The sequence below is a fragment of the Diceros bicornis genome, chromosome 40, assembly GCF_020826845.1.
Source record: "Diceros bicornis minor isolate mBicDic1 chromosome 40, mDicBic1.mat.cur, whole genome shotgun sequence".
Lineage (NCBI taxonomy): Eukaryota > Metazoa > Chordata > Mammalia > Perissodactyla > Rhinocerotidae > Diceros > Diceros bicornis.
Genome location: NC_080779.1, coordinates 12128905 through 12156176, shown reverse-complemented (window position 1 = coordinate 12156176; position 27272 = coordinate 12128905). Strand labels below are relative to the sequence as shown.

Below are 27272 nucleotides of genomic sequence, written 5' to 3'. Positions count from 1 at the left end.
GGGCTCTGGCAGCGGGAGAGGGGGCTGGAAGGAGGCGGGGTGGGCGGGTGTTGAGGGAGATGTCCAAGGTGTCTCAGTTCTGGATGACCTGCTCAGGACACGGGGGTCTGAGGTGGAGTGGGGGTAGGATGACCAATTCATCTTGGTTCACCCAGGACTTTCCTGAGTTCGCCACTGAAAGTCCAATGTCCTGGGGAACCCTCCGTCCTGGTAACATGGCCGATTGGTGACTCTAAGTGGAGGACAAGAACGTCTCTGAGAAGCTGGAGTGCTTGTGGGTGGGCTATGGAGGCTGCGGGATTGATCGCTCTCATGAGCATGTGTCATTTTTTGCCACACTCGATATGTGACCCCTTGGGCATGTTTTCTCATCAGTGAGAGGCAGCTTTTTCGTAGCCCTGACCTCTAGGAATAACAACTATGCTAAAAATGCCAAATGCTTCGGGGAGTGGGAACACTGAAGTGGGGCGACATCAGCATTTTCATGTCTGCAAATTAAGTGCACTGTACTTAGGGCCTTAAAAAATCCTATCAACGAAAGTCACCCGGCTAATTCTTTTCTTTCTATTGGAAATTTAACTGCAGATTTATTGTAATAGCATCTATGTTCTTAGAAATCTAATAATGTCAATTTGCAATATTACATGAAAGGACTATATATAAATATCATAATTTTATTTAATCAAGCATGGAAATCATATCAGGAATGAAACAGTCTTTGGGTAAATAGACATATCTAGTTTTGAAAATAGATTTTACACTCCACATGCATTACAAAGCACAAACCTATAGCTTCATTACAATTGAAATTTTATAATAATTGACTTGCTGTTATAGCAATCAAATTAGCATCAATAAATTATTCTAGGGAAGCTTTATTTTCAGAACAGTATTTGATGGTTAAATTATTAAAAATGAAGTATGGACTTCCTGACAAAATTGTAGAAACACACTTCAACCAAAAAACAACTCTTTTATAGCGAGTCAATATATACAAGGCATACTGAAACTAGTAACATCCGAATTACACTCTTTGTGTCAACATCATGGATATGTACAATCACTGTAAATGAAAACTCGGGGGTCAGGATATAGCTTATTCACAGAAACAGAAGAATTCTTTCCCAGACTACTTAGAGGAAGATTACTGGAAATATGGTTCTTTGCTATAAAGATTGGTGGAGAATCATTATGTACAGACTTGGACACTTACATACTCCTGTAGCTTACTCGACGTGTTTATGTCAGAAACTTGAAAATATCCTCCCCTTCTAAGTGTCCCATGTAAAACCTATATAGCAGATGTGTTGAATTCTTATTAATTTGTATTCAATATTAAATTGAATACGTCTAGAAAACTTTTAAAGGAATCTTGTATCTCTTCCACAAATGCATATATTAATGGTTAACAAAAGAAAACTATTGTTGTCTGCTCTGCTAGGTTTTGGCACATAGCTCAGTTCTTCATTTCATTAGGGACCAACAAGAGAGAGAGCATAAATGCCTTATTTAAGCTAACCCTTAAATTTTGTTTATATTAAACTTTTTACTCTGAGATAATTGTAGATGCTGAGATAATTGCAGATAATTGTAGATTCACATGCAATTGTAAGAAATAGTACAATGAGATCCTGTGTGACTTTTGCCCAGTTTCCCCCAGTGGTAGCGTCTTGCAAAACTATAGTACAACATCACAACCTGGATTTTGACATTGATATGGTCAAGATATGGACCATTTCCATCACCATTAGCATCCTTTCTGTTACCCTTTTATAATCACAACCACCTCTCTCCCTCTCCACCCTGCTCCTTGGGATCCCCTAATCTGTTCTCCATTTCTAGAATTTTGTATTTCAAAATGTAATATAAATGGAATTATGCAATATGTATCCTTTTGGCATTGGCTTTTTCTCTCTGGAGATTCATCCAAGTTGTTGCTTGTATCAGAAATTATTTTTATTGCTGAGTAGTATTCCATGGCATGGCTATATCACAATTTGTTTCACCAGCCACCCATTAAAGGACATCTGGTTGTTTACAGTTTTTGAATGTTATGAATAAAGCTGCTATGAACATTCATATACAAGATTTTGTGTGAACATAAGTTTTCATTTCTCTGGGATAAATGCCCAGGAGTGCAAGTGCTGAGTGGTATGGAAGTTGCACGTACAGTTTTATAAGAAACTGCCAAATGGTTTTCCAGAGTGGCTGCTCCTTTCTGCATTCCCACCAGCTGTATACGACTGATCCAGTTGCTCTACATCCTGCCAACATTTGGTGTTGTTACTATATTTTAGCAATTGTGGTGGGTACATAGTGGTATCTCATTGTGGTTTTAATTTGCAGTTCCCTAAAACTAATGATGTTGAGTATCTTTTCATGTACTTATTTGCCCCTTGCATATCCTTTGCAGTGAACTGTTTGTTCATATTCTCCATTTTCTAATTGGATTTTTTTCTCCCTTCTCCCCCCTATATAATCAATGTTTTCCTTTCTATAGGTAACTGGATTTTTTAAAAACCGTTGAGTTTTGAGAGTTTTCCATATATTCAAGGTACCAGTCCTTTGTCAGATACATGGTTTGCAAATATTTTCTCCCAGTATGTAGCCTGTCTTTTCATTCTCTTAACATGGTCTTTTGCAGAGCAAAATTTTAAAATTTTAATAAAGTCTAATTTATCAAAATTTCCTTTTATGGTATTGTGCTTTTGGTGTCAAGTATAAGAACTCTTTGCTTAGCCCTAGATCCCAAAGATTTTCTATTTTTTTAAAAAAAAGTTTTATAGTTTTACATTTTATGTTTAGGATTATAATCCATTTTGAATTAATTTCTGTATAAAGTATGAGGTTTAGGTTGAGGTTCTTTTTATTTGCCTATGGATATCCAATTGCTGCAGCACATTTACTGACAAGGCTATCCTCTCTCCATTCAATTACTTTTGTACCTTTATAAAAAATCAATTGAGCATATTTGTATGGGTCTATTTCTAGCTTCTCCATGCTATTCCATTGATCTTTGTGTCTATGCCTCCATCAATACCACACTGTCTTGATTACTGTAGCTACACAATAAATATTTATATTGGGTAGAGTGATTTCTCCTATTTATTCTTCTTTTACAACATTGTTTTAGCTGTTCCAAGGGCCCTGCCTTGGAATGATTGGAATAAGCTTGAATATGTCCACAAAAACCTTGCTAGCATTTTGATAGAAATTGTGTTAAACCTATAGATGAATCTGGGGAGAATTGACATCTTAACTATTTTATGTCTTCCAATCCATGAACATGGTATGTCTCTTCATTTATGTGGGTCTTTGATTTCTTTCATTAGCATCTTTTAATTTTCAGCATATAGATTCCGTACGTGTTTTGTTAAATTTATACCTACGTATTTCTTTTCTTTGGAGAGACTGTAAATGGTATTGTGTTTTTAATTTTGATTTCCACTTTGTTAATATATAGAAACGTGATTAAATTTCAAGTGCTGATCCTGTATCCTGAGATCTTGCTGAACGCACTTACAAGTTCTAGGTGTTTTCTTTTTTTTTTTTTTAATAGATTCTTTGGAATTTTCTATGTAGACAATCATGTCATCTGTAAACAGGGATACTTTCATTTCTTTCTTTCTTGCCTTATTGCCATGTCTAGAACTTCCAGTACAGCCTTTAAAATTTTAATCAATGTAAATTTACAGAGATTTGCTGAAACTTACTGGCCTGAATGGGGCCCACTATTCTCAGACAGATGCATTTTCAACACTCTTCTTATCATCCAACCTGTTCAGATTTCGTTTCCTGTAATTTGGATAAATAACTGATAACATTTATAATTGGCACCCACACTGCAAAGCCCATTGAAGCAGCAGAGTGACCTTTGTTGAGCTAAGTGGAACGTGATTATAAAAGCAAACTGAGCACAGAAACATTATCCATAAGGCAGGACCAGGAGGCAGTGATGCTCAGAGAATTAAGGATTGAGGTTGACTTCTGGAGTATATGGTTTGTCCTTCCAGTTTTCCCCTCTTACCTCTAAATTGGGGGCAGTAATAATTTTAAACTCTGAAAATATGAAGTACCCTCAAGTTACCTTATTCTTACGTATTAGAAACCACTATTGTTAGAATCTCTTTTGAGAATTGGCTTTTGATAAATAAGGAATTCTGTGCATCTTACTATGCTTTTAGTAACAGGCACTTAAAAAAACATTTTGACAACTCAAACTCTCTTCATGTCTTAATTTTTTAAACAAAAGTGTAACCATTAATAACACTTTTATTTATTTTAAAAATGTATATTTGCTATATATAGTGTTGTGTTTTTATGTTATACAACATATCTAATCCACTGAAGAGAGTTTATAGCCATTACAAAAAGACAGAAAACTGGGTACTAGATCCTTCATAGCTTTCAACATAAGAGGTCTGGGATATGTGTACACGTAGGTCCTTGAAGGCGTTAGCTGTGTACATAGGTACAATGCAGTTTCTTGCAAACACCAGGAGCTCCTGCATATAACTCATAGAAAATTTTAAGTCTGCAGTAACAATCAAATTGCAAAGACTTCTTTCTTTTGGTAGGAAGCAAAGCAGGTTAGTTATCACTTTACTGATGCTCCTGGTTCAATGACTACCTGTACATTTCAGTAACTCTTTGGTCTCATTCTTAAAACTAGAAATCTTGCAGGTACCACTCTGTTCATTGCGTGCAGTGAGTTCTGGAGTCAGATGTTGGATGTCGCCTTAGCCTCCCTGAGCCTCAGTTTTCTTGGCTGTGAGTGACAGTGATGACATGCATCTCATTGGTTGTATGGCTTAAATGAGGCGATCCCATCAAGGGCCTGGCCCAAGGGGCCAGGGAGCACGTCTTCAGTTACTGACTTCTTTCCTTCCTTCTCTTATACGTTGCCTTAGCTTCCTTCCCAGGCTCACTCTCTCCCCTCTCCTGTCTACACACCACAGATGAGGTGCTTCTTATTTTGGATGTCACTCCTTATGCCTAAGAGAAGGGGACCCTCTGTCAGGAGCATTAGCAGTGGGGATCTGGGGAGCTTGATGCCGAAGCCGTCCCTTCTCTTCAGCGTCCTACCATGGCCTGCTTACACAGAACAGGGCACAAAACTCTGCGTCCTCTCTCTTCCTCATGTTGCAGTGGGAAAAGCTTCATAAATGACCAATACACTCTAGCAAATGTGACTTAATAATGCATTTGCATTCCAGGAGCATGATGCGTAATCCAGAGACAAACAGTCCTGCACCCTCACCCTAAACACCAGATTGTGGCTGTGTGATGCACATTTAGTTCCTTCGTGGTTGCAGTGAGCTTAGAACCAAGACATTGCCTTTGGCACAGCAAGCAATAAAAATACTCTCACAATACAAAGCAATCACATTGTACATACAGGCATAATTTTTTTTTTTGTCTTAGAGAATGGAACAGCAACCATCTCAACATGTCACTTTGACAACCAACAATGATTCCCAAATAGGTGAGTCTGGATTGAATACAATGTAAACAGAGACTAGGTATGTGAAGTACCTGTGTGAACTGGGGATTTGCAAATGACCACTTGAATCTTCGGTCTAGCGCAGGGTTCCCTGGTCGCCCCCTCTCGTTCTGCTATAAGGGTGACAGGGCTGCTCTGAACCCTTTGACAAAGAGACAGCAGTCAATGGCTGTCTGGCAGCATCACTTAAAAGGGTTTCATTTTACGCAACACCGAGGACTTTCTTCTTACTCCATCAGGCCTTTCTTGGAACTGCTTTGAAATACTCCTCCCTTGAAATGTCAGATACTCCTCCATACCATTTCTGAAGCCAGATATGTTCTATCTTCATCTTCATAAAGAACCATTCATACTGCCGAGGCCACTTCCTCATAACTGGGTGTCTGCAGAAACAAAGGAGAGGTCACTATAAAGCTGTTCTTATCATAGGGTGTGCCTCCCAGAGCACAGGTCAGGCTCCATGTATCGTATCCTTGGCCAGGTCATGTGACCCTCCAGACTCCGGGCCTCGACTAGACTGAGACCTGCTCAAATCAGCCAGCGGCAGAAGCCAGGGAGCCAGGGATGGGGTCTGGGCAGCCTTAGGAAGGCAGGAAACTGTTGTCCCCACAGAGTGGGGAACAGCTCAAGTCTTGAGTCAGGTTCCTTGGTTCGAATCCCAGTCCAACTGCTCATGGGCTGTGATGCCTCCTGGGCCGTTTGCCCTCTCAAGCCGTGTCTCCTTACCTGTCATGTGGGATGACAGTGATGGTGCTCAGGTCCCACAGCTGTGTGGGGAGCAATCGAGCACATACAGAGCACTGCCCACAGTAAGTGCTCAGTGAGCTGTGGTTAGTGTTATCAGGAAACATAAAGAAAGGCTTTACGCATCTCCGTATGAAATGTCGAAAGAATTGTGGGCTCGTGGGACAAATCTGTTCATAGGAAGATTTCCACTCCTGCAGCAGGCTTCGAACTGTTGGGCCAGGTTGAGAGCCAACCGGAGTGGACAGGGCACATCACTCACATTCTGCCTTCTGCTGTTTGCTCACTTGCCTTCTCCCCTACGCGTAGCCTTAAACACATGAATTACCCTTAGGGGCAGGGGCTGTCAGGCACTTTTTTTAAACTCCATAAAAATAAAAATTCTATTTACATCTAAAAATGTAAACAAAATTCAAAAAACCAAGTGCAAATTGGGAAAAATATTTGCAACAATGCAAATGCAATATTAGGTTAATAACTTTAAAAAAAAAAAAAAAGTTTATTTTGATGGGGCCGGCCCGGTGGCGCAAGCGGTTAAGTGCGCGCGCTCCGCTGCGGCGGCCCGGGGTTCGCTGGTTCGGATCCCGGGCGCGCACCGAAGTACTGCTTGGTAAGCCATGCTGTGGCGGCGTCCCATATAAAGTGGAGGAAGATAGGCACCGATGTTAGCCCAGGGCCGTCTTCCTCAGCAAAAAAAGAGGAGGATTGGCGGATGTTAGCTCAGGGCTGATCTCCTCACAAAAAAAAAAAAAAAAAAAAAAAAAAAATAGTTTATTTTGAAATAATCATAAACTTATGGAGAAGTTGAAAGTACAGCATAAAGAACTATTTTGTTTCTTCCTAAAGCATTTGAAAGTAAGTTGCTGATCTGATGCCTGGACACTCCAAATACTCCTGCAGCTGAGATAATAAAATGGTTGTTGTTATTTTAAGCAAACTAGTTTTGTACTAAAACTAGAACAAATTTTGGCACCTGCAAGTGCGGCGCAGGTGTAACACATTCTAGTCCATGGGACACCGGCTTTGGGTCCAGGCAGCGAGTGGAAGCTGGAAGGACCTTGAGGAGACAGACAGGGTTTGAAAGAAGGTCAAGATCAGGCTGTTGGAAGCTGGTGATAAAGGGACCTTGCTAGGTAGTGGTGGAAAGTGTGGCAACACTGTTGCCGTCAGCGATGTAGAAAATGGGAAATGAATTTAATGAACCCAGTGGTCTGCCTAAGATTTTGGCCTCTTCTCACTGCCCATCATAACATATGAGAGGAGAGGCTGGAACGAAAGAATGACAGCTGAGTTTGAAAATAAAGCACACATACGCGTGCGCGCACACACACACACACACGTTTACTTCTCTGTGTACTGAAAACTGCGAGTCCATGCTGACCCATCCGATCACACTCCAACTCCTGATTCATTCTAGCTTTCTCCCCTTGTGACCCTCCTCCACGCAGTGAGAAACCAGCCTTCCCCTTTCCTTACTGTGTTTCCTTGTTTGATGATTCCCTTCCCACCTTGTAAAATCTTCCCATCTCCGTGGGGTTGAAATGGCCCCACCAACTTACCACTTGCTTTTGTCTTACTCTTCCACTAACTTTGTGTGTGTGTGTGTGTGTGTGTGTGTGTGTGTGTGAGGAAGATCAGCCCTGAGCTAACATCCGTGCTAATCCTCCTGTTTTTTTTTTTTTTTTGCTGTGGAAGACCGGCTCTGAGCTAACATCTATTGCCAATCCTCCTCCCCTTTTTTCCCCCCAAAGCCCCAGTAGATAGTTGTATGACATAGTTGCACATCCTTCTAGTTGCTGTATGTGGGACTTGCCCTCAGCATGGCCAGAGAAGCAGTGCGCCAGCGCACGCCCGGGATCAAACCTGGGCTGCCAGCAGAGGAGCGCATGCACTTAACTGCTAAGCCACGGGGCCGGCCCACTCTTCCGCTAACTTTTGTTGCTAGTGCTGTTGAGTCAATTCCTGGTGAGTCCTGTGGACAGCAGAGCAGAACGTTGCCTGGTCTTTCTGCACCAGCCTCTCACCTTCCTGCGCTATATCAGACAATGCTCCACTGCTATTCCCAGGGTTTTTATGGCCAATTTTTTCAGAATTGGGTGGCCAGGTCCTTCTTCCTAAGCTGTCTTAGCCTGGAAGCTCTGCTGAAACCTGTCCACCATGGGTGACCTTGCTGGTATTTGAAACACTGCTGGCACAGCAACACACAGCTGCCACAGTATGTCAACCGACAGATGGGTGGTGTGGTTCCCTGACTGGGAAAATGAATCCAGGCCGCAGCGGTGAGAGTGCTGAATCTTAACCACTAGACCACCAGGGCTGGCTCCATGACTTCAGACAAGTGTTAATCTACTTGTTTTCCTGCAAGGACACGCACCACTCCTTGCCCCAGCTCTGACCTTCCACTCCAGGCTGCCCCCTGTGTGGACACCCTCCTCACTCATGGAGACAGACTCTGACAGTCCTGAAAGACCACTCCTGTACACCCCCACAGTGGGCTATCCTCTCAGTCACTCTGACCCCTACAGCAGTGATTCTTAAACTTTAGAATTTCCTGGGACATACTTTTAAAATTTGGATTGTCTTATCTGCAGAGAATTCAATTCAGTAGGCAGGTCAGGGGTGGGCCCAGACAGCCGTGTCTACGTGTGCATCCTAAGTGGTTCAGATGTAGGGGAGAGAGGACCACACTGAGAAACTGCTTTCACTTCCGGCACTGTGCTTTGCTTAGAGTGGACACTGGAAAATGTTTGTGGCGTTGTCTTGACCACAAAGCCTCAGTTATTTCCAATTCAAGGCAGGGCATTGTAAAAGGTTGGAAGTATGCAGGGAACAGTGCCTGGAACCCCTCAATGTGAGCTGCTCTCAAAGGCGGTGTCAGCCATTTGCCCGGCCTCTGCTGCCACCTTGAGCCACCAAGACAGCCAGCATGAGGTTGGCAGTGTTCCCACCCAGACCATTACTGTCATCATCTCAGAGGCATCAAATAGCACAGCCCTGATCTCTGCTTTTTATTACTGTATATTTCTGGGCAAACCAACTTTAAAACATATACAAACCTTGAAAACATGGCTTGCTTGGCAAATTCCACTTCTTCTGGAGACACAGCAATCATCTGGCCAGTGAGCGTTAAGCGGGCACATCGGGGATCTTCCGGGTCCACAATATTTTTTCTGCATTCGAAGAACATTTTTCATATATTAAAACGATGACAGGACATCAGCCGGAAATACTAAGGATTTCATGAAAAGTTAAAAATAGCAGTCACATTGCTGGTTATATCATTCGGGTTCTTACACTGCCTGTAATTACTGTAAAATCCTTTGGCACAGCCAGTGTGAGAGGTGTGCCTGTGTAGGTTAGATGTCAGTCTGCATCCTCGGGGCAGTAGATAACACCTGAAGCACCTGCATCAAGACTGCACAAGCCAGGGCTAGCCTCTGCAAGACCCCAGTCAGGAGCCACTGTCCAGAATGGTGTTGCTCAGGGGACGCCACTCGCTTAAAGACAATATGAATGGTGCTCCTGGACTAATGCAATGCATCTCCCTGGATCCAGCAGTGACCGAGATAAAGGCTTTCAGATATCACCATCAGAATATGGAGGTTCCTTACTTAGAATAAGGAATATTAGAAATAACAGAACAGTAATGTGACTGTATTTGTGACTGCTTGCTAATAAGTGTTTCCATGGTGGCAGAATTCTTCTAAGACTTGCTTTCGTTATAGGAGTTGCCAGGCAGTGGGGGTGTGGGAAAGGAGACTTTAAGTTCTCCCCACCTCTAATCACGTGAGGCTACCTATTTCTGGAAGAAACATAAACAGGAGAATCTGATTCTTCAAATGTTCAGATAGAGGCTTCATCTAAAGCCCCAAGAGAAAACACTTCTTGGTCACAGCTGGTGCACTTTGCAAATTCTCTCCATAAGTGTTGGGGAAGGTGGTTCAAAGATGGGGCAACATGATGATAATGCTAGTCACTTGCATCCAGACAGTGTTTTTGGTATTTCTAAGATGTTTCTGTCATTCGCTGCTATAATAAGATTTGTTAACTTTTGTACCAAATGCCTTTGTACCTTGCCTCATTTTGTTTGATCTTCACCACAACCCTAGGAGGTAGGTGTTATTACTAACCTCATTTTAGAGACAAGGAAAATGAGACCTAGATGGGTTAAGCGACTTGCCCTGGGCCATGGAGCTCACAGAGGAGCAGCTAGGCCTGTCGGACCCCAGGGCCTCTGGTCTCAGGCAGGAAGGTAAGGCCCCTCTCAGCCTGTCACTTCATCTCCCAGATACTACGAGTCCTCAAGGTTTATGGATTCTCTCTCCTATTATCTAATTGTGGACTTTTTAACATCATGCTAGAACATTTTCTCAAAAGCTCGCCTTAGGGGTAAAAAAAAAAAAACCGACTAGCACATGCGAAAAAAGAGCATGTGCAAACATATTTGTTACAGCATTGTTTATGATGGCAAAAATTGGAAGTAACCAAATGCTTAGCAGTGGGGCAACACAAACAAATTAAGTTTTATCAATACTATGAAATACGTTTAAAAAGAATGAGATATAGTTAAAGGTTAAAGGTGTCTATGATAAAGATATAAGTGAAAATAACCCAATTAAAGAATGGGGCAAAGACTTTAACAGACACCTCACCAAAGAAGATATACAGATGGCAAACAAGCATATGAAAAGATGCTCCACATCAGATATCACCAAAGAAAGGCAAATCAAAACAATGAGATACCACGACACACCCATTAGCATGGCCAAAATCCAGAACACTGACTACACCAAATGCTGGGGAGGCTGTGGAGCCACAGGAAATCTCCTTCATTGCTGGTGGGAATGCAAAATGGCTCAGCCACTTTGGAAAACAGTTTGGCAGTTTCTTACAAAACTAAACATACTCTTACCACACAATCCAGCAATCACGCTCCTTGATATTTACCCAAAGGAGCTGAAAACTTATGTCCACACAAAAACCTGCACACAGATGTTTATAACAGCTTTATCCATAATTGCCAAAACTTGGAAGCAACCCAGATGTCCTTCAGTAGGTGAATGGATAAATAAACTGCGGTCCATCTAGACAATGGAATAGTGTTCAGTGCTAAAAAGAAATGAGCTATCAAGCCATGAAAAGACATGGAGGAATCTTAAATGCATATTACTATGCGAAAGAAGCCAATCTGAAAAGGCTACATAATATTTGATTCCAAATAGATGACATTCTGGAAAAGGCAAAACTATGGAGACAACAAAAAGATCAGTGGTTGCCAGGAGTGAGTGTGTGTGTGTGTGTGTGTGTGTGTGTCTGTGGGCAGTGCAGGGAGAGAAGACTAGGCAGAGCAAAGAGAATTTTTAAGGGCAGTGAAAATACTCTGTATGATACTATAATGATGGATACATATCACTTTACATTTGTCCAAACATATTAAATGTATGACACCAGGAGTGAACCCTTAGGGAAACTGTGGACTTTGGGTGATTATGATGTGTCAATGTAGGTTTATTCTTGGTAAGCAAGGTACCATTCTGGTGAGTGATGTTCATAATGGGGGAGGCTATGTATGTGTGGGGGTCGGGGGTATATGGAAAATCTCTGCACCCTCCTCTCCAGTTTATTGTCAATCTACAACTGCTCAAAAAAAATAAAGTCTTAAAAAAAAAGATATCAGTAAAAACAGTTAGCTGAAGAACAATATGTGCAGTATGATACCATTAAAAAAAACCTAAAACTGTGTATATGTTTATATATGCTTAGAAAAAGTTCTGAGAGCCAGCCCTGATGGCCTAGCGGTTAAAGTCCAGCACGCTCCCCTTCAGCGGCCCGGATTCAGTTCCCGGGCGTGGAACCACACCACTCGTCTGTCAGTAGCCATGCTGTGGCGGCAGCTCACACCGAAGAACTAAAAGGACTTACAACTAGAATATACAGTTGTAATGTACTAGGGCTTTGGGGAGAGAAAAAAAGAGACAGAGGAAGATTGGCAACAGATGTTAGCTCAGAGTGACTCTTTCCCAGCAAAAAAAAAGAAAATAAAAAGAAAAAGTTCTGAAAAGATATATCCCAAGGATATAACTCTGGTTCTTTCAGGAGAAAGGGATTTGTGGGGATTTAGGTGTGGGGTAAGGAGTCCCTTTTTATTTTATATACTTGTATAGTCTTTGAATATTACAATGATTATGTACAACTTCCATTATTCAAAGAAAAAAAAACATAAAGCCGCCAATGGTGCCCCCAAGTAAGTGACTCCTTTGGGCCAGAGGTGAGTGAAAGGAGACCTTTCTGAAATTTTGTTTTGGGGTCCCAGAATTTAGTCTTATAGAAAAGACTGTTCCTATAGTCTAAGAGTTGTCAATACTGACAAAGACTGACATAACTGTAATCTGGAAAACTTCTTTGACCATCATCTGGGGATTTCCTTAGTCCAGTGTTGGATCACGTCTTTCCTGGGGCCTGCATCTTTCTCTTTCTTCCTCATTTTGTTATAGTAATTCTGCCAAAAATATATATGTTTTCTGAGAAGAAGTAGATAGGAAATAAAATTATTTGAGTTTTATATGTCTGAGGATATGGTTTACCCTGAGGATATGTTTGATAGTTTGGCTGGGTATTGAATGCTATGTTTGAAATAATTTCCACAAATAATGTTGGAGGCATTGCTCCACTCCAGTGTTGCTATTCAACAGTCTAACGCAATTCTCTTCCTTGCTCTTTTGTATGGGAACTTCCCTTTGCCCCTCTGAAAACTTTCATAAACTAATCTTTGCCTATGATTTCCTGAAATTTCATGATAATGTACCTTGATATAGGCTTTTTAAAAAAAAATCCATTGTTTTGGGTACCTGGTGGGTTGTTTTAAACCTGGAGACTCATATGTCTTTTGCTTCTGCGGAATTTTTCTTCAATTACATCTTTGATAATTTTTTCCTTTCATTGTCTCAATTCACTTTTTCTGGAATTATTTTACTTGACTGTTGGACCTTTCGGATTAGTCCTTTAATTTTCTTATTGTTTCTCTCATGTTTCTTTTTATTCTACTTTTTTGGAAATTACTTCAAATCTACCCTCTAATGCTTTAGTTGAGGTTTTTTATTTCTGCTATCATATTTTTAATTTTAAGAGCTCTTTATTTGTCCTGAGTGTTTTTATTTTTTATTGATGTCATAATAGTTTATAACATTGTGAAATTTTAGTTGTACATTATTGTTTGTCAGTCACCATATAAATGTGCCCCTTCATTCCTTGTGCCCACTCCCCAACCCTCTTCCACCTGGTAACCACCAAACTGTCCTCTCTGTCCATGTGTTAGTTTATCTTCTACCTATGAGTGAAATCATGTTGTGTTTGTCTTTCTCTGTCTGGTTTATTTTGCTTAACATAATATCCTCCGGGTCCATCCATGTTGTGAATAGGATGATTTTGTTGTTTTTTATGGCTGAGTAGTATTCCATCATGTATATATATAAATATGACATCTTCTTTATCCAGTCATCCGTCGAGGGACGCTTGGGTTGCTTCCACTTCTTGGCTCTAGTGAATAATGCTGCAGTGAACAGTGGGGGTGCATAAGCTCTTTGGATTGTTGATTTCAGGTTCTTTGGATAAATACCGAGTAGTAGGATAGCTGGTTCATAAGGTATTTCTGTTTTTAATGTTTTGAGGAATCTCCATACTGTTTTCCATAGAGGCCGCACCAGTTTGCATTCCCACCAGCAGTGAATGAGGGTTGTGGTTTCTCCACAACCTCTCCAACATTTGTCGTTTTTTGTGTTGGTGATATAGCCATTCTAACGAGTGTAAGGTAATATCTTAGTGTAGTTTTGATTTGCATTTCCCTGATGATTACTGATGTTGAAGATCTTTTCATGTGCCTATTGGCCATCTGTATATCTTCCTTGAAAAAATGTCTGTTCATATCCTCTGCCCATTTTTTGATTGGGTTGTTTGTTTTTTTGTTGTTCAGTTGTGTGAGTTCTTTATGTGTTATGGAAATTAACCCCTTGTTGGATGTATGATTTGCAAATATTTTCTCCCAGCTGGTGGGTTGTCTTTTCATTTTGATCCTGGTTTCATTTGCCTTGCAGAAACTCTTTAGTCTGATGAAGTCCTACTTGTTTATTTTTTCTTTTGTTTCCCTTGTCCGAGTAGACGTAGAATTTGAAAAGATCCCTCTATGACTGATGTCAAAGAGTGTACTGCCTATATTTTCTTTTAGGATTTTTATAGTTTCAGGTCTTACCTTCAAGTCTTTGATCCATTTTGAGTTAATTTTTGTGTATGGTGAAAGAAAATGGTCTACTTTCATTCTTTTGCTTATGGCTGTTCAGTATGCCCAACACCATTTATTGATGAGAATTTCCATTCTCCATTGTATGTTCTTAGCTCCTTGTCGAAGATTAGCTGTCCATAGATGTGTGGTTTTATTTCTGGGCTCTCAATTCTGTTCCATTGATCTCCCTGTGTGTCTGTTTTTGTACCAGTACCATGCTGTTTTAATTATTATAGCTTTGTACTATATTTTTAAGTCAGGGATTGTGATGCCTTCAGCTTTGTTCTTTTTCTCAGGATTGCTTCAGCTATTCAGGGTCTTTTGTTGCCCCATATGAATTTTAGTATTCTTTGTTCTATTTCTGTGAAGAATGTCCTTGGGATTCTGATTGGGATTGCATTGAATCTGTAGATTGCTTTAGGTAGTATGGACATTTTAACTATGTCTATTCTTCCAATTCATGAGCATGGAATATCTTTCCATTTCTTTATGTCATCATTGATTTCTTTCAATAATGTCTTATAATTTTCATTGTATAGGTCTTTCGCATCCTTTGTTAAATTTATTCCTAGGTATTTTATTCTTTTTGTTGCGATCGTAAATGGAATTGTATTCTTGAGTTCTCTTTCTGTTAGTTCATTATTAGAGTATAGAAATGCAATTGATTTTTGTAAGTTGATTTTGTACCTGTAACTTTCCTGTAGTTGTTGATTATTTCTAATAGTTTTCCAATGGATTCTTTACGGTTTTCTATATACAAAATCATGTCATCTGCAAATAGTGAGAGTTTTGCTTCTTCATTGCCTATTTGGATTCCTTTTATTCCTTTTTCTTGCCTAATTGCTCTGGCCAAAACCTCCAGTACTATGTTGAATAAGAGTGGCGAGAGTGGGCACCCTTATCTTGTTCCTCTTCTCAGAGGAATGGCTTTCAGTTTTCCACTGTTGAGTATGATGCTGGCTGTGGGTTTGTCATATATGGCCTTTATTATGTTGAAGTACTTTCCTTCTATAACCATTTTGTTGAGAGTTTTTATCATAAATGGATCTTGGATCTTGTCAAATGCCTTCTCTGCATATACTGAGACGATCACGTGGTTTTTATTCCTTGTTTTGTTAATGTGGTGTATCACATCGATTGATTTGCAGATGTTGAACCATCCCTGTGTCCCTGGTATACATCCCACTTGATCATGGTGTATGATCTTTTTTTTTTTTTTTTTTAATTTTAATTTTTTTTTTATTGATGTTTTAATGGTTTCTAACATTGTGAAATTTTGGGTTGTACATTTTTGTTTGTCCATCACCCCATATATGACTCCCTTCACCCCTTGTGCCCACCCCCCACCCCCACTGCCCGGGTAACCACAGTCCAGTTTTCTCTGTCCATGTGTTGGTTTATATTCCACATATGAGTGAGATCAGGTGTATGATCTTTTTAATGTATTGCTGTATTCGGTTTGCCAATATCTCGTTGAGGGTTTTTGCATGTATGTTCATCAGTGATATTGGCCTGTAATTTTCCTTCTTTGTGTTGTCCTTGTCTGGCTTTGGTATCAGGGTGATGTTGGCCTCGTAGAATGTGTTAGGAAGTGTTCCATCTTCCTCTATTTTTTGGAATATTTTGAGGAGGATGGGTATTAAATCTTCTTTGAATGTTTGCTAAAATTCTCCAGAGAAGCCATCTGGTCCTGGACTTTTATTTTGGGGGAAGTTTTTGATTACTGTTTCAATCTCTTTACTTGTTGTGGTCTATTCAGATTCTCTATTCTTGGTTCAGTTTTGGGAGGTTGTATGAGTTTAAGAATTTATCCATTTATTCTAGATTGTCCAATTTGTTGGCATATAGTTTTTCATAGTATTCTCTTATAATTCTTTGTATTTCTGTGGTATCCATTGTAATTTCTCCTCTTTCATTTCTAATTTTATTTATTTGAGCTTTCTTTCTTTTTTTTTTAGTGAGTCTGGCTAAGAGTTTGTCAATTTTGTTTATATTCTCAAAGAACCAGCTCTTTGTTTCATTAATCCTTTCTATTTTTTTAATTTCAATTTCATTTATTTCTGCTCTAATTTTTATTATTTCCCTTCTTCTGCTGACTTTGGGCTTTGTTTGTTCTTCTTTTTCTAATTCTCTTAGGTGTGGTTTAAGATTGCTTATTTGGGACTATTCTTGTTTGTTAAAGTGGGCCTGTATTGCTATGAGTTTCCCTCTGAGGACTGCTTTTGCTGCATCCAATATGAGTTGGTATGGTGTATTTTCATTTTCATTTGTCTCCAGATATTTTTTGATTTCTCCTTTAATTTCTTCAATGATCCATTGGTTATTCAGTAGCATGTTGTTTAGTCTCCACATCTTTGTCACTTTCCCAGTTTTTTTCTTATAGTTGATTTCTAGTTTCATAGTATTATGGTCAGAAAAGATGCCTGTTATGATTTCAATCTTCTTAAATTTATAGAGGCTCATCTTGTTTCCCAACATATGGTCTATCCTTAAGAATGTTCCATGCATGCTTGAGAAAAATATGTAATCTGCTGTGTTTGGATGGAGTGCAGTCTATATATCTATTAAGTCCCTCTCGTCTAGTTTTTCATTTAAGTCCACTATTTCCTTATTGACCTTCTGTCTGGATGATCTATCCACTGATGTAAGTGGGGTGTTAAGACCCTGTACTATTATTGTGTTGTAGTTAATATCTCCTTTTAGGTTTGTTAATAGTTGCTTTATGTACTTTGGTGCTCCTGTGTTGGGTGCATATATACATTTACAAGTGATAAGTCTTCCTGGTGGAGTGTCCCTTTTACCATTATATATTGCCCCTCTTTGTCTCTCATTACCTGTTTTATCTTGAATTCTACTTTGTCTGATATAAGCATGGCAACACTTGCTTTCTTTTGTTTGCCATTAGCTTGGAGTATTGTCTTCCATCCTTTCATTCTGAGTCTGTGTTTGTCTTTAGAGCTGAGATGTGTTTCCTGGAGGCAGCATATTGTTGGATCTTGTTTTTTAATCCATCCCCCTACTCTGTGTCTTTTGATTGGAGAATTCAATCCATTTACATTTAGAGTGATTATTGATATATCTGGGCTTAATATTGCTATTTTATTGCTCATTTTCTGGTTCTTCTGCATTTCCTTTGTTTCTTGTCCTGTGTGTTTCAGACTACCAACTCAGTTTGGTAGTTCTGTATGATGGTTTTCTTAGTTTTCTCTTTATTTATCATATGTGTTTCTGTTCTGATTATTTGTTTAGTGGTTACCATGAGGTTTGTATAAAAAAATCTCATAGATAAGCTAGTACATTTTCTGATGATCTCTTATTTCTTTAGACTAAGACAATTCCATCCCTTTCCTCTTCCCCTTCTAAATTATTATTGTCACAACTTCTTCCATCTTGCGTTGTGAGTTTGTGGTGAAAATGATGAGGTCATATTTATTTTTGGTGTTTTCCTTCCCTTAATCTTTGATGTTATAATTAAGTGTTTGCTAACCTATTCCGATAGAAAGCTGCAATTTTTCTGATTTTGTCTACTTATTTTTCTCTTTGCTCAAAGTTCTGTATCCCATTTCTCTTTTTTTTTTTTTCAGGCATGAGGGCCTTCTTGAGCATTTCTTGTAGTGGGGGTCTTGTGGCAATGAACTCCCTTAGCTTTCGTTTATCTGGAATAGTTATTATTTCTCCATCATATCTGAAGGATATTTTTGCTGGATACAGTATTCTTGGCTGAAAGTTTTTGTCTTTCAGAATTTTGAATATATTGTTCCACTCTCTCCTAGCCTGTAAAGTTTCTGCCAAGAAATCTGCTGGGAGCCTGATAGAAATTCCTTTGTACATTTTTTTTTGTCTTGCTGCCCTTAATATTTTTTCTTTGTCATTGACTTTTGCCAGCTTTCCTACTATACGCCTTGGAGAGGGTCTTTTTATGTTGATATATCCAGGAGATCTATTGACTTCAGTTGCTTGTATTTCCAGCTCCTTCCCCAGGCTTGGGAAGTTCTCAGTATTTCTTTGAACAAGCTCTCTGTTCCTTTTTCCCTCTCTTCTCCCTCTGGAATACCTATAATACTTATGCTGTACCTCCTAATTGAGTTGGATATTTCCTGGAGAATTTCTTCATTTCTTTTTAGTCTTAGTTCTCTCTCCTCCTCCATCTGGAATATTTCTGCATTTCTATCCTCAATAGTTCTAATTCTTTCCTCCATATTGTCAGCTCTGTTCTTTAAATATTCCAGATTTTTCTTTAACTTTTCCATTGTGGTTTTCATCTCCAACATTTCTGATTGGTTTTTCTTTATAGTTTCAATCTCTTTTGTGAAGAAGTTCCTGATTTCATTGAATTGTCTATCTGTATCTTCTTGTAATTCATTGTGCTCTTTTATGATAGCTATTTTGAATTCTCTGTCTTTTAGGCTATAAATTTCTGTGCCTTCAGTATTGATTTCTGGGTGCTTATCATTTTCCTTCTGGTCTGGAGATTTAATATATTTTTGCATACTGTTTGAGGGCGTGGGTTTGTTCTTCCTCATGCTGATAATATCTGGTCACAGCTTCCACCTGCTGCCACTGGGTGGGGGTCAAGAGCTGTGTATTCTGAGCCCACCACAATCTGTAGGCGCTCTAGCCAACTGGCTGTGCTGGAGTGCTGGGTGGAGGGAAGAGCTCTTTCTTTCACCCGCCCAATCCCGGGGGCTTCTCCTGCTTCCCTCATTATCTGCTCTCCTGGGGTGCTAGCTTGATGAAGACATGCCTGCAACAGTTAAGTCTCCTCCATATAGGAGTTTCCCACAGGCTGTGAGAGAATTTGGAGAGTGACAGTTTTCCCATGGAGGGCCACCCCTCCCTGCTCTCTCTTTGAGAGCTGCACAGACCCAGAGTTGCTGCCATTGGGGATGGAGAGGAGTTCTCCTTACCTGCTTCCACTTCCTCCAGGGGTTCCAGAACCTCCACCTTCAGATGTAAGGCTGCGTGGGTCTCGCAGATGTCTTTTGTGTTGTGTGAATGTCCTCTGTTGGTATATGAATGTCCTTTTTGTTGTATCTTGCAGGGGAGAGTCTAAGGGGAAAGCTCACTCTGCCGTGATGCTGACGTCACTCCCTGGGTGTTTTTATTTTAAAGTCTACTCTTCCGCAATATATTGTCTTCTGTCCTGAAAAATTACTTCTTTCTCTCTGTCTTGCTTAAATTCTCCCTGAGTTCCTTTTATCTGTTTTGCACAGTAGAAACTTTCTCAAAGGATTCATTCTCTTTGGCTATCATATTTAAAATGTGTCACCCCAAAGCTGATTGGAAATTCTAACTGACTTTTTGACCAGTGGACTTCACTGTAGGGTGATCAGCCTTGGTGGTTTTGTTTAGGGACCCTTAACTATCAGTATCTGTATGTTTTTTCCTCATGGGCTGTTCAATATCCCTGGGGAAATCCTCAAACAATTCTCAGATAAAGCCTGTTAAAGATGACCTCAGTTCAAAATTCACAAGAAGAAGCAAGAGCCAGTAGAAACAGCAAATATCAGAAATAGATACCCAAGACCTATGCTTAATTAGTTATAAGATAAGTATATCTAAAATGAATAAGGTCTCTCAATATTTAATTGACAGTGTAGCTCTTTGGGGGTCTGATTTTATATGGGGATCTTACTTCTAACTCTTCATCTGACTTAGTCCAAGATACTGTTTCTTTTTTCTCATTGTACTAAAACCTAAGCCTCTAATTTTCCAAGACTGAGAAACCCACTAGAGAAGTCCTGGTTCTGGTCTTTTGCTTCATCTTCATTTTTGACCCTTGGGGATTTCCTTTTGCTTCCTGTGAGCATGTACTGAAAAGAACATTTACCTTCATATTGTTTTTTAGATTGATGATATCTATGGTCATTTTTCAAAACTTCAAACAATGAGCTTTTTTCTTTTTCTAGATTATGAACATGATCAATTTCCATGTAGAAGATTTGCAGACTATAAAAATATATATTAGCAAATAAAAACAAGTGTTTTTTAATAAACTTGGAATTATAGCATATATAGAGTTTTTATCTTATTTTTTCCACTTAAAAATTAAATTGGGAACATTTTATAGTGAGAGGTACATGTTTTGAAATCTGTTTACTCACAAAATTCTCAGCTGAAGCTTGACTCAAATATTTTTCCGCCCTTCCTGACTATTGAGTATATAAAAGGGGCTGGAAAGCTAGAGCTCTGATGTTGACTAGTTTTCCTTTGTATTTGGGAGAGCTGTGCTCAGTAGCTGAGTAACAGGAAGATCACAGCATCTGTCCCAGTGTCACTGTTTACCAAGTGACCTGAAGCTTGAAAGACTGGGCCTCAGTTTCCTCTTCTGTAAAGGGAGGATATTAATTTCTTGTCTGCCTTCTCCACAGAGTTCAAATGTATGTAAAAGCACTCTGAACATCATCAAGAAGTCAGGAATGGTGTTATTTTATACATAAAGGTTCTGTTCTTACTTATAGGCGTCCACGAGATTACAGTAAGTTCATGTGAGCAGGTTAAAGACAGAGAAGGTCTTTTTTTGAAGTAGACTAAATGTTTCTCTCCCTTTTTAGTCTATTGCCCTGAAGGATTTTTCTGGTACTGCATTTCCTTATCTAAGGCTAGATGAGAAACCTCATCATCAAAGTGGTGGATTGCTCTCCAACATCAAAGGAGAGAAGGAAGCAGGAGACATCTTGCATTTCCCTTCTGCTTGAGGCCAGTTCTAGTCAGGAAAAGAGGAAACAAAGTATTCTTTCCTTTTCTGCTTTGCATAATCAGTATAGATGAGCATTCTGATACATGGATACTGATAAGTGCAGATGGATGCGAAAGGCACATCGTGTGGGGGTTAAGATTATGAGCTCTAAGTCAGCCTCCTGGATTTGAATTCTGGCTGTGACTCAGCATCTCTGTGCCTCAGTTTCCTCATCTGTAAAAAATAGACACAAATATGTCCTGCCTCATTCGTTGGTGTTGGTGGGGAGGAGAAGGGGGAGATTTCTTCCCCTTGCTGATGAGGGGGCTCCACTAGCATCACACTCCTGACTCTCTCCACTACGCAGACTTAAATTAATTGCTGAATTTGGAAGAAGACACTGGACATGTGTAGCTTAGTCCCATCTGCCTGCAGGAAGTACATATTCTATTCTAGTCCTCTCTGCATGAATTAAAAAGCGGCCTGCCACAACTCAGGGAGGCCTAGGGTGCAGACCTGCCTGGGACCCAGTATGCAAGTCTGTCTAATTTTGGAGTTTCCTTGTCCACACTCTCCATGTTGGCTTTATCAACATTAAAGGTGATATTTGTTATTTCCCCTGCTTTACTCTTTTCTTTTATTTATCAATTGGTCTATGTTAGGCAGACTATGGCCTGCTGGCCAGATAGGGCCTGCCACTTGCTTTTGTTTGGCCTGAGAGGTAAGAACGGGTTTTACGCTTTTAAATGGTTGAGAAAAATCAAAAGAAGAAGAATATTTTATGACATGTGAAAACTATATGAAATTCAAATTTTAGTGTGCTTAAATAAAGTTTTACTGGAACACAGCCACATTCATTTATTACCATATTGTCTATGGTGCTACACAGGCAGAGCTGAGTAGATGTGACAGAAACCGTATGGCCTACAACACCTAAAAAATTTACTATCTGCCTTTACAGAAAAAATTTGCCAGCCCCTGATTTAGATCGTGGACTGGAAGAGGGATGCTGTTCATTGGCCCCCTTGATCCCCACGTGAGGATTACATGCACAGATTCACATAAAGTAATGAGAATAGTGCCTGGCACGTAGTAAGCCCTCATATAGTGATGCTGTTGCTGCTGCTGCTGAATTGTCATGGGGGCCTGAAAGGGTGGAGTGACTGGAGAGCTCTGGGATTTTAAAGCCTAAATTGGTGGTGGCATCGATCATGAAATATCAAGAAGATTGTCATGGACTGAATTGTGTGCCCCTCAAATTCAAATGTTGAAGCACTAACCCCCCAGTGTGACTGTATTTGGAGATAGGGTCTTTAAAGAAGGCTAATTAATTAATTAAAGTTAATGAGGTCATAAGGGCGGTGTCCTAATCCAATGGGACTGGTGTCCTTATAACAAGAGGAGGAGACACCAAGAGTGCCCACACAGAGAAAAGGCCATGTGAGGACACAGCGAGAAGGTGGCCGTCTGCAAGCCAAGGAGAGAGGCCTCAGGAGAAACCAATGCTTCTGACACCATAGTCTTGGACTTCTGGCCTCCAGAATGATGAGAAAATACATTTCTGTTGTTTCAGCCACCCAGCCTGTGGTCTTTTGTTACAGCAGCCTGAGCTAATACAAAGATGGTAAGGACCAAATGGTGATTCTGAAACAGTGAGCATCAAAAGCCTCCTCCTCTGCCTCTCTTACTGAGTTTGTTGCAGAGGTAGATGCTATGGTGGTGGAAGGGATTAAATTAGGAAGGTAGTGGATAATACCTAATGTGGCTGGGAGTTAATTTATAAAATCTTGAAAGTATTTTTTTTCAGGCTTAAAATGGAGACTGTTTGTTTGTGGCAGATCCTCTTTCTGTATTGGGAGTTGTAGCATCTAAGCAGCCCAGAAAAATGTGGGAAAGACACACTCTATCTGGTTCCTGGAAGTGTCGCATATTTTTACCATCCTAATAATATGGTGTCCACCAGTATCACGGTAAGAGCTGGCCCCATTGCAAGCAGACTTTGACATTTCTGGGTGGGTTGTGCCAGTCATTTCAAATCTACCTATCTAGCTACTTATTCATTTGTTTAGTTTCATAATTTGATTATTGTTAGAGAAAATGATATAATTTCTTTTTCCTTTTTGAAATGACATAAAATTATTTAACATTTACATACCTTCTCATATTTTAAGGCATGTGACTTGTTTAAACCTCATAATATCCATGTGCTGTAGGTCACATACCATTACCTGCTGGTGTACAGTAAAGGGTTAACTCAGCAGACCTGGGATGCTTAAACCCTGCACATTCCAAAGAAAGGCCTGTTTTCAGGATGACTGGTCCTTGACTGGCTCCTGGAAGATAACCTCTGAGCCCTTGAACTATGCTGCTTTATAAGAGTGTTTTTGTGTGTCTGAGGCCCTGGGCCACACTGGATCAATTTGACTTCTTGGGGCCCAGAGCTAAGATCAGTCATGCAGACATTATAGTGCCCATGTGGACTGAATTACAGTAAAATCTCTGGATACTGAGGCTCAGGTGAGCTTCCTTGGTTGGCAATGCTTTGCATGTGTTGTCACACATCGTTGCAGGGAGAATTAAGTGTGTCCCCATGCAATTCCACTGGAAGGGGACACCTGGGAGCTTGTGCCTGGTTTCTCTTGGACTTCACCCCATGTACCTTTGGCCTTTGATAATCTTGATCTGTATCCTCTCACTGTAATAAACCGTGAGCTCCCGAATCCTGTGAGTCCTTCTAGTGAATCATTGAGCCTGAGGTGGTCTTGGGGACTCCAACACAGCTGGCCAAGCAAATTCTGACAGATCCTCTTTTCACAGATGGTATATGTCATAAAATGGCTGCTTGAGGCATGATTCATTAACACTCATTCTCATCCATTATTACATTAAAATCTTGAGAAAGGTACATTTGTTAAGCAAAACATGTTTTGCTTATACTTAAGGTACTTGTTTTCACCTGCCTAGAAGTTTTCCTTTATTACACATCCTGTTGAGTCGTAACAAGAGAAATAGTGGACATGCCCACATATTCAGGTAAATTGCTTCATGGGAGAACATTGTGTACCATTTAAAAGTATTACACTATGCTGTGTTTTTGACACTGCAAAATTGTAGTTGCTGAATTGTGAATTTTTCTTACGGGTTAAGATGAAAGACTGATGGGATGCAATCTACACAATAACTATAAAAACTAAATCTGTATTGAATTTTGTAGAAAAATCTAAGGTAGAATGGAGAAAAGAAGTAAAAATAGTAAACAGGAACTAAATTTACATATACTGGACAAGATCGTCATCAGTTGTACCCAATTTATTTGTTCACTATTAAAGCTAATTTCTTCACAAAATTGCTCTGGCGTGAAAGCAATGAAATTAGCACTCATATGTAAGTCATCATAGAATAACACATTACATTTAAACTAGTGGTGATTATGTAGACTAGAGAGGAGATTATATATTTAAACAGGTAAATAAAAAACTTTCCATTTACACAGTGGACAACCCAGCTAAACTTGGTATAACTTCCTTCCCACCCGTGGTAGGCAAGATAATGGCCCCCAAAAGATGTCCACATGCCAATCTCTGGCAGATGCGACTGTGTTACCTTACAAGGCAAGGGGAAATTAAGATTGCTAATCAGCTGACTTTGGATAGAGAGACTATCTTGGATTATCCAGCCGGGCCCAATGCAATCACAAGGGTCCTCACAAGTGGAAGAGGGAGGCAAAAGAGAGTGTCGGAGTGATGTGATGTGAGCAAGACTTGACTGGAGATAGCTGCTTTGAATACGGAAGGGGGCACAAGCCGAGGAATGTAGGCAGCCTCTAGAAGCTGGAAAAGGCAAGAAAATGGGTTTTCCCCTGGAGCCTCCAGAAAGGAACGCAATCCTGCCTACACCTTGGTTTTAGCCCAGCGAGTCCTGTTTGGGACGTCTGACCTCCAGAACTGTAATATAATACATTTGTGTTGTTGTAAGCCACTGAGTTGGGGTAATTTGTTACAGCAGCAAGAGAAAACTAATATACCGTTTGAGGGAACGTGGACTGCAATCCCGTCCTTAGTCACATGAGTGCGACACACCTGAGGTTACTGGCAACTGCCGCTCTTGAATGGTCAGCAAATGCAATGGTGACCAGGAAGGAGGATACTGTGTACCCTGGGGACACTGATGGATGGCTTTCAATTTATGAGAGCCTACTTTGATGAACAGGGGCCGTAGAAGACATTGTCCCTCCTCTTGGCAAGGTACTTTGCATATTGTTTGGGCATTCACTTGTCCCTCATTCAGCTTCAGGGAACCCTATTGCACCTCCAGATTCTGAGGGCTGGGATTGCCTACACCAACCAGCACATTCTATCCCCAGGCCATAGTGAAGGATTCGGGGATTGGCACAAGCTTGGTCATGAAAGCTTAAGGGGCTACTTGCTGGGGACTTCTGGAATGGCAACCTCTTTACTCTCCTTTGGAGTCTACCTGGAGAGATGTTTCGCTTTTGCTGGACATAAACAGGGAGCATGTGTACCTGGAAGTTGCTGGGTACCACAATGGATCACAAGTGGGGCTGCCCTTAAGATGAGGCTGACACCGGAGAGGGCAGAGAGGAGAGAGGGGAAATCCTCATTTTGGCTGACACTGCAGAGCCCCTAAGAAAAGCCTCTACCTCTGGACTTTTCAAATGTGTGCATAAGTGTCTTCAATTCTCTACGCACATCTGAGCTTATTTTTCTGTTTCTTGCAATTGAGAGGTTCCTCACTAATAGAAGGGCTTCCAGTTTCTGTCTCTCTTCAGGATGGATCCTATGGTCGAGGCATGCCCATCTAATGTTGGATGCTGTTAATGTGGATCCACAAACTATTCTCAATACAGGCAGTAAAGTCGTGATGGAGCTGCGTAGAGCGAGGACACGGTTCCCGTACGCATACGTTTCCATTAACCCAGTATCATGCAAAGCAAAGACGTCCTGTATTTAAAAAATATTCACAGATTCATACATTTCCTTGATATAAGACTATATCTACCATTTATTCGGAAGCAGTTCTCCATGGGTCTCTCGCATTTCTGAACGCCTTGTGAGCAGAGACTGAGCTCCCTTTGTTCTGGACTATCTTTTCCCACAGATGTTTATAGAGCAAACAGCCTTGGAAGATAGAGAGAGTGTCTCCCTCTGGGGCAAAGGGCAGGCTGTTTTACTGTCTAGTAGAGTGAAGACACTGTCTCCCTCTGGGGGCAGGCAGGCTTGCTCTCCATTATACAAGATTTGATTCTCTATTCTCAGGGCTCCTCCTCTGTCATGCAGCCCACATGCTCAGGTGTCACCTGGCCCTCCTTGCATCACCCTGGGGGAATTGGGGCTTGAGGGAACCCCTGTCATAAAATGTTGACCCTCTGGCTACTGCTACTGCTGTGATTAATAAAGTCTGTTGTCTCTGACCCAGGAGTCTTGTGTCTTCTGCCAGCATCCATGAACCACAGCAGGCTGACTGGTTAGTTAGAACTAACAAGGCAACGTTTGCAAACAGGGTGAAATCTTAGACCCTTCACAGTTCTCGACACCATGTAAAAACACTAAGTTTCTTTACTTTTGGTTGGAATTGAATCACTTTGGAATCAGTGAGGCAAAAATAATTATATCATGCTGATCAGAAGCTCTGATTTGCATTTTTACATGTCTTTGAGTAATAAAAATGGAGGAAGAAATTATTTTAAAATGTTATCTGTTCTTCAGACAAAAATGTTTCATATTGCATGAATTATAAAGCAAGATAATGAAAGAGACCTTGCTGATGCAGTTTGGAATCCACTGGTGGCTTTGTTCTCTCTGGATTAGTCCAGGGCCTTTGCGGATCCACCCCCAGCCTGGGGATGCGGGTGAGATTGACACAAAAGGAACTCCCCGTTCGCCCACTTGAACCTTCCCCAGGTGCCCCCATGTTCCTCTTGTTCCCTTTTAGCACTCTGCACAGGTCCCCTCGTCTGACACACCATCTGCTATTTCCTGACCTCTGACTCTAGCTCAACTCCATTCCTTGGCTCCTGATGGAGCAAGAAAAAAAATCACTATTAAAGAAAC

At 40.5% G+C, this 27272-nt stretch overlaps 1 protein-coding gene across 1 annotated transcript in view; it reads right to left on the bottom strand.

Moving 5' to 3' along the window:
* Positions 1-658: 658 nt before the first annotated feature.
* Positions 659-27272, bottom strand: part of CREG2 (cellular repressor of E1A stimulated genes 2) — a 46966-nt gene continuing 20352 nt past the window's right edge. The window contains exons 3-4 of the mRNA XM_058534447.1: positions 9304-9417; positions 659-5886 (exon numbers count right to left, since the gene is read on the bottom strand). Coding sequence (XP_058390430.1) covers positions 5739-5886; positions 9304-9417 — 262 coding nt within the window. The 3' untranslated portion in view covers positions 659-5738. The remainder of the gene's footprint in view (positions 5887-9303; positions 9418-27272) is intronic.